At 36.8% G+C, this 11,713-nt stretch overlaps 1 protein-coding gene, 2 non-coding genes and 1 pseudogene across 3 annotated transcripts; 1 reads left to right on the top strand and 3 right to left on the bottom strand.

Annotated features, from left to right (window-relative positions):
- Positions 1 to 3,131: 3,131 nt before the first annotated feature.
- LOC130685757 (uncharacterized) lies at positions 3,132 to 4,095 on the bottom strand. The gene is made up of 4 exons (XM_057509078.1): positions 3,959 to 4,095; positions 3,518 to 3,554; positions 3,340 to 3,442; positions 3,132 to 3,276 (listed from the first exon to the last, which is right to left on the bottom strand). Exons 1-4 carry the CDS (start codon positions 4,061 to 4,063, stop codon positions 3,219 to 3,221), a joined length of 303 nt encoding a protein of 100 aa, XP_057365061.1. The 5' UTR covers positions 4,064 to 4,095; the 3' UTR covers positions 3,132 to 3,218.
- Positions 4,096 to 9,468: 5,373 nt separating this feature from the next.
- Positions 9,469 to 9,587, top strand: LOC130685786 (U4 spliceosomal RNA; annotated as a pseudogene).
- Positions 9,588 to 10,099: 512 nt separating this feature from the next.
- On the bottom strand, positions 10,100 to 10,222 carry LOC130685792 (U5 spliceosomal RNA). The gene has a single exon (XR_008999680.1). It is a non-coding gene; the product is annotated as a U5 spliceosomal RNA (small nuclear RNA).
- A 476-nt stretch (positions 10,223 to 10,698) lies between these two features.
- On the bottom strand, positions 10,699 to 10,840 carry LOC130685784 (U4 spliceosomal RNA). Its single transcript, XR_008999675.1, has one exon. It is a non-coding gene; the product is annotated as a U4 spliceosomal RNA (small nuclear RNA).
- Between the last annotated feature and the right edge of the window lie 873 nt (positions 10,841 to 11,713).

The following is an 11,713-nucleotide window of genomic DNA, read 5'->3' as shown; positions in this document are numbered from 1 at the left end:
TAATATTAAACTTTTTTCCTCTTCTATTGTAAATTAATATCATCTCATATCTCTTTTGTATTGAACCTAAATAGTTTTCACTCTTACTCATTTCATTATTTTCATATCAATACTTCTATTCTAAGTGCACGCACAAAAAATTAAAAAAAAAAAAAAAAAAAAAAATATATTCATCTTCACCTTAGCACAAACAAATACAAAATTGTTCGCTCTCTCTTGATTTCCATTTTAAATATGGGGTGATATTTAAAATGGAAATCAAGAGAGAGCGAACAATTTTCTTCGGTTTCAAAGACGTTGAATATGTCCCGTTAGAAATAGAAATTCATCGTTGGTTCATGGGTATGGGGATAGTAGATGACCATTTGACGGTGATCGACTTACATTACCACACCAAACAAGTAGTAGCTAAACTTAAAAACCAGGGGCTTTATGATAATTTCTTACAAAATATGCAAAAGGAATAGTACATGAAAGACATGGAAAAATGTATAAAATTCCTGTAATAGTTGCAGGGAGCCCGTGGAAAAGAATCCTGGTGAAATATGTCCCGGACGAAATGGATTTCAAATATATTTACACAGCATTCGAGCAATTTGGAAAAATAAAAGGGATTGAGTGGGAAAAGCCGAACTTAGATCTATTAAAAACCAAAAGGGGAACAGTTAAGTGTGGAAATGATGATCAATAAAAATATCCCTTCATTTATATCAATTATGGGAATGCGATTTGCAGTTACTTATACAGGACAGATTAAAACCTGCGCCAGATGCGACTCTGATCAACACGAAGCCCGAAACTGTGGCGGAGGGGAAAGAACCTACAGTCAAGCGTTGGGAAGTAGTCCTGCAGTCACATTAGCCATTAGAATGTTATAAGAAATAGTCAACGATGCCGAAAATATTACAAATACTGGGAAACAAGGACACAGTGATGCTGAAGAAGAAAGTGGAAGTGAATCCACAGATTCTGGAGAAGAAGGTGAATGGAAACAACAGAAAAAAGGGGGCGCAAGGGATCGAGGGTAGCCGGTGAAATAGGACTAAAACGAAATAGGACTGGAGAAATAGGACTGCAAATATCCAGTCCTATTTCTACCGGAGAAATAGGACTGGGAGAAATAGGACTGACTTTTCAAAACTTTTAGGACAGTCCTATTTCTCCATGCCAGCAGTCCTATTTCTCCTCGGCATCAGTCCTATTTCTCCTTAGAAATAGTCCTATTTATTTTATTTTATTTTGTTCCAATAGGAACGATATGCCTCCAATCTGGTAGGCAACATATTGCGTAAGAGCGTCGGCTTATATCCATTTCTCTTTGTAAAAAGCCGATGGTGTTAACTCATAACTTAAATGGTTCACCAAACATTTATCTTTTATCCTATTTTAATTTAAATTGCAGGGGACCATTAATTATGTTATATCTAATATAGTTCATTTAATAAAATACTACAACGGCCACACCAGAAATATTTATTAAATTTTTCTTACTTTTTAGTGCATAAATAACTTTTCCAGTTGCACTCATGTTGTACTTGCTCATACAACTATCAGCAACGAATAACAAGCAAGTCTTACCATATCGGTAGCGCTCTAACCTGTGACACGGGTAGTCCTATGTTCGATTCTCCGTGATTACATTTCTTCTGAGGTTTTTAATAACATTTGCGGTTAAGTTTACTATGAATAGTAGAAGAATGTTAATGAATCTTCGCCTGTATGAAAGCTAGTTCCTCACCAGGAGCAAGAAGAACTGTTGAGATACAAGAGAATGGATGAGAGAGGAGATGGTAGATAACGGTAGATGGGCGAAAAATAAATTATTTGTAATTTAACATTTTAACAATTCCTCAACTTCTTTACCAAGAAGAGGATTCTACCACCGAAGTGGATGGCCGAGCATGACATAGCATTACTCATCAAGTGACGTATGCCAAAGGATTAAGTTAATATTTATATTGACTTTGAAATAAAATTGATGAAGAAGATTTATAAAGAACAGATTTGCATGACCAGGAGAAGAGCAGCCGACTATAGCGCTGTCTTCGAGAAGATAAAGGTATAGATACTATCTCATTTACAAATAGTTTGTTATGTAAAAATAATAAATTTTATATTGTAATAGGATATAATCCCCCTTCCTAGAGTCCAGCGGATCGTGACCGATTTCGAACGTGCTATATTTACGGCTGTCCGCAGGCACTTTGTGGATTGCCAGCACTTTGGCTGCAATTTCCACTGGTGCCAAGCCGTTCTGAAAAAGGTCCGGGATCTTCACCTTGCCACCCTCTACAACAACAAGGGACCGAATCCAGTGCGAGACTTTGTCTTTCGCCTGCTATGCCTTGCATATCTTCCAGGTAAATAGCACACAAATGTTATATTTAATTGTCATAAATAACATTTGTGAACTTTAATTTTTTGTAGCTGGTAAAATTCCTGGTGTGTTTGACGCGTTGAAGAGCTTAGCACCTAGCGAACTTTCAGCACTCATGGATTATATGGAGCGGAATTGGATTCGGGGCAAGTTCTGGACTCCTGAGAACTGGTCATGCTTCAACATCTTAACGCGTACCAATAACGACTGCGAAGGAATGCACCACCAATGGAACAAGGTAATTTAAATTTGAACAATAATATGTAATGAATAATTAATAACAAAAATGTTTGTAGTTGGCAGGCGGATCTAATTTAAAATTCTACAAGATGACAATGATATTGCGGAAACTGGCCGAAGAAGTTTCCCTTACTAGCACGCTACTCTGCCATGACAAAATAAGGGCTCACCGGAAGAAAGAGACCCAACTTAAGAATTCCGTACTGTTCCAGCTTTGGGCGCGCTATCAAAATAATGAGGTATGTTTTCTAAATTTACAAGAAAAAAAAGTTTCCCTATAGCTTATCATTGTTTTTGCAGCTATCTACAATGGATCTACTAGAAGAAATAGTTTTAGAGCTTAGATCATCTTTTCCCGCTATTGTTTCCTCACATGCCCTTAATGTTGCTATAAATAATATTAATGATGAACTAGATATGTCTATAATTGAATAAAATTTGTTTGTTTGTAACATGTATTTTATTTGACGAATGTTTACAAATTAACATACTTTATAAATAAACTTACATAATCTCAATTGACTTTTTTATTTTAATGTAATATGTAATGTAATACATTATGCTTGAATTATTACGATAATACTTGTTGTGCAAGCGACAACTAATGTGCCGATTGATGGTTTTGGTTCGTGGCCACAATTCCCGAGAAGATGATTGTTCTAAAAAAAATAAAATTGCAATAATTATACCAATGTACTCCATATAACTATAAATGAATTTACCTTGCATGTTTAAATCCTTCCAACCATTTACCAAACGAGTGATAAGAGAAAGCAAAAGCTTTCAATTGTCCGGAAGAACGGTTTAAGAATTCGTTGATCAGAGCTCCCTATGAAAAAAGAAAAATAAAATTAATGAAAAAGGCAAAAAAAGAACTTAAGAAATAAAAAAACGTTAAACCGGCCTGAGTAAACTGTAAAAAATTGCCACGCAAAACCTACAAAGGAGAAAAAAAAGAAAAAAAAAATGAGTAAAACATAAGCAGTTGAAACACAATAAAAAAAGTAAAAGCATTAAGTGACGTGAAGTATAGTTAGGTAGCATACCCATAATTTGCAGATGTAATTAAATAACTATCGTAAATATTTCTAATCCTAGTCGGCCTACGTCCCGACTAAGATATCTATTTAACTGAAGGTCCACTGACCTGGGTCAGACAATTGGTTTCACGACGACACTGTGAAACCAATCCCGATACCTGTGCCCATTGAGGTGACAAGTCTCAATGCCCTTACACTTAAATTAACAATGCCAGCACTCGAACCGTTGCCTATCCGTTCCGAGCCTGATACAATGTGTCCGGGTACGGCCCAGCACTAGTGAAGTAGAAAATGTACTTACGGTTTGCGAAACCTTAGAAACAATCCGCAGCTGGGCAGGAACTGGGCAGGCCGCTGGACACGAACAACAGATGATTAGCACATTCACAGCACATTCACGGCACATTCACGGCACATTCGAAGCACCGTCGACAACCTACACCATGAAGATCTAAATACTGACTGGCTGAAATGCTGAAACCGCATGTGAAAATTGGGAAGTCAGAACTACCATTATTTGCCATTTCAGAAGTATTACCCTAAACACCAGTAATTGTTTTCTCCCAAAAATTCTTTCATAGAATAATTATTAAAAACCTCAGAAGAAATGTAACCACGGAGAATCGAACATAGGACTACCCGTGTCACAGGTTAGAGCGCTACCGATATGGTAAGACTTGCTTGTTATTCGTTGCTGATAGTTGTATGAGCAAGTACAACATGAGTGCAACTGGAAAAGTTATTTATGCACTAAAAAGTAAGAAAAATTTAATAAATATTTCTGGTGTGGCCGTTGTAGTATTTTATTAAATGAACTATATTAGATATAACATATTTAATGGTCCCCTGCAATTTAAATTAAAATAGGATAAAAGATAAATATTTGGTGAACCATTTAAGTTATGAATTAACACCATCGACTTTTTACAAAGGGAAATGGATATAAGCCGACGCTCTTACGCAATATGTTGCCTACCGGATTGGAGGCATATCGTTCCTATTGGAACAAAATAAAATAAATAGGATTATTTCTAAGGAGAAATAGGACTGATGCCGAGGAGAAATAGGACTGCTGGCATGGAGAAATAGGACTGTCCTAAAAGTTTTAAAAAGTCAGTCCTATTTCTCCCAGTCCTATTTCTCCGGTAGAAATAGGACTGGAAATTTTCAGTCCTATTTCGTTTCAGTCCTATTTCACCGCCAATCGGATCGAGATAAGAAGCAAAGGGGAAGTATTTTGGAACAGTAAAAGTATCAGAAGGGAACGAAATAAATGGGAAAACGAAATTAAAAACTCCAGGACACCGAAGACAACTGAAAAAATTAAAACCAAATTTGACTACATGTCGTCAAAGATTCACAAATAAAGATGATGAATTCCCATGCGAGAATAAGGAAGACAGAGGAATGACAAAAAATCCAGATGTATACCAAGCATTTTTTTCATCTTACCAAAGATTATATTCCCTTGATAAACACAACCCAGTGAAAAGGCAGGAAATACTAAAAAGTTTAAATGTTAAAGTAACCCCGGATATGAATTTTAATCTAGTTAAAAAAATCAGGGAAGATAAAGTATGGAACGCAATTGAAACAATGTCACAAAATAAATCACCAGGAATAGACGGACTGCCTGTTGAATTTTACAGAAAAATTTAGTCTTGGTTAATGGAAGAAATCACAATAATGTTTAACCATGTATTAGATATCGAGGAACTTAGCGAAACCCAGACTACCGGAATTATAACTTTACTGCACAAAGGAGGAAGCCGAAATATTTTAAGTAATTCGAGACCTATTAGCCTTTTATGCTCCGACTATAAAATTTTAGCAAAAATTTTAACTTTAAGACTCAAAAAAGTTTTACGTCACATAATAAGTCAAGAATAAACAGGAGGGTTAGCCAACAGAGACATTAGCCAAAATTTAACCACATACCGTAATGTAATTGAATGGTTTTCAACGCAGGACACATAAAGGGGAGGCAAGGTAAGAGAAAAAGGTGCGGTAATTGTTAGTTTAGACTTCGAAAAAGCATATGACATGGTGGATCGTACTTTTTTATATGAGGTTTTATCAAAAATTGGATTTACCCAAATATTTATTAGAAACATAAGATCCTTATATGAAAGGTATCAAGCAAGTGTATGTAAACGGGGAAATGGGGAAAAATATTAAACTGAAAAGAGGGGTAAGGCAAGGCTGTCCATTAGCAATGTTTCTGTATATAATTTTTATCGAGCCACTTTTAATGTCCATTAAAATAAAAATTCAGCCAACTCTTATTCCAACTCTAAAAATTTAATCAACGCTTTCGTGGACGACGTATCTATTTTTTTTTTACAAAATTTGGATGATTTGAGGAACCAAGAACTTTGTATAGAAGAATTTGAGCAAGCAACCAACTCAAAAATAAGTAAAACGAAATCTAGTTTAATAAAACTAGCGAATTGGATTAAGGAAAAAAACTTGCTTTTAACGTTGATGGAGGAAAAAGACTTAATAAAAATGCTGGGAATAGAATGGCACCAAGACACAGGATCCACCATAAACAAAAACTGTGCTCATTTACTGTCAAAAGTTAAACAGAGCTTACAAGGAACTTTTAACAGGATACTGAGGCTGCAACAAAAAGTTGCATTCTTTAATAATTTTATGTGCCCAAAATTTTATCATATTGCAAAGATTTTACCAATACCCAAATTTTACACAGAAAAAATCCAGCAGCTTGGACAAACATTTATTTGGCAACATGAGCTTGAATCACTTGCCAAAAGTGAACCTTACACAAATGTAGCAGAAGGCGGATTAAGCCTCCTGAATGTCAAGACCACATATGAATCCCTATTTTTTAAATCAATTTTAAGAGATTTAACAAAAGAACCGTGAATGAAAATGGGAAACTGCTCAAATATTGGATAGGACTCAAATTAAGAAATATATTCCCAGTAAAAACAGGACCAAATAGCGAAATAACTCCAGCCCTTTTAAGAAATCCTACTAAATTAATAACCGAATTAAGTAAAATAATAACAATAAACCGGTGCACAGTAATCAAAGAAATATACAGTTTTCTAATTTTTGAAAAATGTAAACAATCAAAAATTATTTTGAAAAATCCAGCAACCAATTTTAAATCAGCTTTTAAGGCATTAAAACAAAATTTCCTATCTCCTCAGCAAAAGGAACACCTATTTTTACAAATACACAATGCCCTTCCAACAAAAGATAGACTTATTAAATGCAAACAACTTTCGGTAAAATGTAACCAATGTGAAGAGAACGAAAATTTACTCCATTTATTTAAATGTAAAATTACTCAGCCAGCAGTCAAATTAATACAGAGGCGCATCAGTAATACTTATGCGAAAAAATTTTATCCAAATATTAAACAAATTTTTCTTTTAGATTTAACAAAAACACACAGAGAAAAAAGAAAAATTATGCAACATTTTAAGCAGTAAATCTAAGTCTAATAGTCTGGAAAAAAGGAAGAAACCAAATTTTATGAATATTATTGTAACTACCCTAGCAAACGAGGAAAAAACAATAAAAGAATGCGAGGACTACAAAAAATGGTTTTAAATTAAGTCAAAGAAAAAAAAGTTAAGTTACAAAATTAAAAAAAATAAAAGTTAAGCTACGTCGGGTCTCGTTAGTACTTGAACTACCTTTAGGAACCCCTGCATCAGCTTAAACAACTGTTCGCCGCGTCCATCCTGGTGCAGGGGAATCCAATGGTTCACAGGAAAACATATTATCATTGGATCCTGGAGGTAACCACTCAGGGAAAGCTGGAGATCCTAATGCCTAGGCTGGATTGGCCACGAATTTGGAAGGAGACTGCAGCCCTGCCAAGCAACATCCGAGTAACCATGTGCCTCTTCAGCCAGCGACTTCTCCCTACCAGGACCAGATGCCATCGAATGGATCCCACCAAGGATGCTACGGGCCCTATTTGCCTTCAACATCCAGAAACCGATGAGCATCTGACATTCCAGTTTCCTGGCCGTCTCATCGTTTGGAGCTGGTTGGAGGGAACTATGCGTCAAATGGGCTGCAGGTCGTCAAACGAGGACTTGATTCGTGGCCATTTTGGGCCTATAGGTAATCTCCGGCTAGCATTTACTCTTCGGAAATCAAGACTTCACCACCGCACTCCTCGTCAGGAAGAAGTAGAGAACTTATGGGAAGCCCTTAATCCTCCCCAGAAAAAACCTTGACTCTCTTTTTAGTTACTATTATGCTTATATTCGTTGTTTTTGTATAGATTTCCATGTTTCCAATTTGTTCACATTTGTTTACCTTTGTTTTTTTGTAATTAGCCCAACTTAAAATTCTTGCATTTGTTTGTTTTTGTTTGTTTATTAAGAATCCTAACCCGACAAATTTTGTTTATTTATCTCTGCTCCCTTACATCGCCTGCATCCCAGAACCCTTTTTATGTTTTGCATATTGTTTTGTTTCGTTGTAAAATGCCGTATTGCAATGAAAATTAATGGTTCATAAAAGGTTGTTTAACCATAAACTTGATCGTGTGGAGCATTTTACAGATGCCAAATAATTTGAATTTGGCCGTGATCGTCTAGTTGTTAGGACCCTACGTTGTGGGGAAACGATAATCCGTAGTAACCCAGGTTCGAATCCTGGTCACGGCATTCTGAAGTTTGAAGGTAAAACACTATTTCATAGTAATTGGAAATGTTCCATTGGGTTTTAACGTCAATTTTATCGATTTTATTGCCAAGTAAACGGGAACGGATTCAGTGAGATTGCACTCCAAATTGAACCAATTCCTGCACGTGCATTTCATTTGACGAAAATGCACCGTAATATGCACACTTTGAATGAATTTTACCACTCCATGTGTAAAGGAGGACACGACGTTGTCATGTTGCCTCCAATACGGAGAAATACAACTAAACGCGGCGCTGTTACTCACAATGTCGCGTATAGGTAAGCACAAGACAATACGTGTTTTCAGGATATTCGTGTATTAAAATACCACAAGTAGTCATTTGAATGAACACGTCGGAAGGCAAAGGCCTACAGTTACGTAACTATTACTTGGGCATACACTACTAAGGGATAACTAAGACAAGTAGCGAATATTACTAAGAAGGGGACTTACGCTTCAGCTTGTGAGAATAAGGTAGCGGCTCGGAAGGATGCTGAGGTACACACGAGATAGCTCTCTCAAGGGACGACTAACTACTGCGAGTTGCCGATGGCTTTTTATATGTTAGCCATCGACTGTGAGAGCAATACGGCACAGTGTTAAAGGATAGGCGGCAATATCTGGCGGTATCGGGCGATTTTGGGCGCAATGGGGAGGTATAGGCGGGCAAATTAGGGCGGTATCGAACGAATTTCGACGATAGTTACAAATCGGTTGGACGGTTTTAGGCCATTTCGGGCAATCTCAGACCAACCGAAAGAAACCTATTTTTAGCCGACGTGCCGGGACATATCTTCGTTATTTATAATATTTTTAAGTGAGTTTTTAAAACTAGGTTAGTAAATGAAGGCTTTAAGTAAAAAGGCTACAGGTATAAAATTCTAGTCTATTTGAAAAAGGAAGTAAGAAGGGGCTTGCTAGACGATTCGTTACACATGGCGTGGTGTGGCTACATGTGAAATATTTGTAAAGTGAACCATCATCTTTATAGGTATGTGTATGTAAAAAATTAAGGCAGCGAACTGTTTGATTTCTATGAAAAGCAGTACCTTTCCTGGTTTTCTTCGTATCAATGTCCGTGTAAAATTCGCAAGAGAAAGGTTCAAATAGTAGAGCCCTCTCATGTACAATTTAGCTTTGCGCTGTGGCAATATCATAATCAATGAGGGTCTACCGAGATGTGATTATTGCTAGTTGAAAACTTTAACCAATACCCCGCCACGACGAAGTGAAACATCTGCTCCATCAGGAGCAGATTCTCTTAAAGAACGTAAACACAGTGTTCCGTTAGTGGTGGGCGTTGTCAACTGAATCAGCATTTAGCAAGCAATTAGTTAGTCGTTCACATGGATATCGAAAGCCGAAATACTTGAAGTATTACTTAACGAATCGTGTTTTGCTCAACTAAGCGAAAGAGTTCAGCACAAAAGTTTAAGAACTAGCAGAAGACATGTTTTTCGTCTTCTTACCATAGGCAATGTGTTCACATGCAATGTGTTCACTTCTTCGGGTGGAACAGCGAATTGTGTGAATGTGAGTTAGATTTGAAATGTAGAATGTTTGAATTTGCAGCCATCGGGCGCTTCGCGCCCTCGGCCACGCTTTCAATTACTATTGTGGATAGCACCGTGCTTCACTTTACATTTGCGTGAATTTTTTTTTGCAATTACACACCTCAATATTCTTTTATCGATTTTCATCTGAAATTTGCACCCAAGCTACTCCCTAGGTTACGTACAAGAATTTATTTGTGTTTTATTGGGGTGCCCAGTCTAAAGACCAGGCGATCGAAAAAGAAGTCATATAGACTCATCAGCTCTCCCACCCACGGAAATCTTTAGTAAAAGGCGAAAGATTTATCCGGGTATTGATTAGAAACCAGAGTGAATATCAACTGAAAGTAGTTGGTATTTATTCATTTCACAACTTCAAATCACTTTGGTAAAGTAACAATGGTAAACCCAAAAATTCAGCCATAAAGCAACTGCTGGTTTCTGTTAGATTTGAAACAGTGAGTAAAACAGACGATGCTGTGTAAAGCTCATGTAAACATCATTTTTTCGTTAGATTGTGCACTAAATTAATTCTGGTTAGATGAAACATAAACGAAATCTAGGGCAAACGAAATCGGTAAGCTGAATTGGGTAAGGAAACGAAGGACAAGTCTTCTGCTAGTTCTTAAACCTTTGTATTGAACTTTTTCGCTTAGTTGAACAAAACGCGATTCGTTCAGTAATTCTACAAGTTTTTCGGCCTTCGATATCCATGGGAACGAGTAACTAATCGCTTGCTAAATGCTAGAACCTAGCAGACAATGCCCATCACTAACGGAAAACTATGTTAACGTTCATTAAGGGAATCTGCTCCTGATGGAGCTGTCAAAAATTGCCGACAACAAAGAATGTTTCACTTCGTCGTGGCGGGGCATTGGTTAAAGTTTTCAACTAGCAATAATCACACCTCGGGAGACCCTCATTGGTTATGATATTGCCACTGCGAGTGTTTTCCAACTTTTTCAAAAAGATCAGATAAGATGAGATAAGATACGATAATTTTGATATCTTTTGGCATCTTTCATCTTCTGATTTTTCCTGCTATCTTTAACTTATCTTATCTGCATTTTTCGAGATACCGAAAAGATATTAAAAGTCACGTGACCCCACGTGACCTCAACACGTGACCTTATCACATGTCCTTATCACATGACCTCATCACGTGACCTCACACGACCTTATCACGTGACCCCACGTGACTGCAAATAAAGTGACTTTGCCTTTTGCTCTCATGTTGCAGTTTAGTCTGCAAACCACGCTTTGGCTGAGATGTACGCGTTTGCTTGATGAGAACCACGCTTTTACGAGTGAAAAATTCAGGGGTAACTAAAGTGTAAGTTTTATTTTTATAATTTTTCTACAGTTATAATCGTGTTAGTGTAAGAAATCAAATGGAAATTAATCACCTCATTTTTCCATGGGTATTTCAAGTGACCATACGTATGTAAACAATCTGGGTTTTGGAAGTTTCATCCAAGATCGATCTGATTCGTCGAAGAACGGAGGTATGAATTGTAAATTTCTAACTTTTTCACTGTTCTCATTCTAATTCTTAATGTTTAGTGTGTGAACAATGCCACGACCACCAAAAACCCCAAATCGAAGAAGAGGGACAACAGGTCAGCAAGGAAGGTTAGAAGTAAGAAGTGTAGTTCACCAATCTTCATTCAACGTTGTTGACTCACTGGAAGAAATGGCACAAGAACAACAAGATATCGAAAGTTTAGAATCAAGCATCACTCCGAATGCAGAAAATATTTCTGATCTGGTTGAGGATGATGCAACATAAAACAGCAGTACGTCTTCAAATCAGCAGCCTTCATTG

This window comes from Daphnia carinata, chromosome 5 (assembly GCF_022539665.2).
Source record: "Daphnia carinata strain CSIRO-1 chromosome 5, CSIRO_AGI_Dcar_HiC_V3, whole genome shotgun sequence".
Lineage (NCBI taxonomy): Eukaryota > Metazoa > Arthropoda > Branchiopoda > Diplostraca > Daphniidae > Daphnia > Daphnia carinata.
Note: the sequence above shows the minus strand (reverse complement) of the source record. Positions and strands in the feature narration are given on the sequence as shown.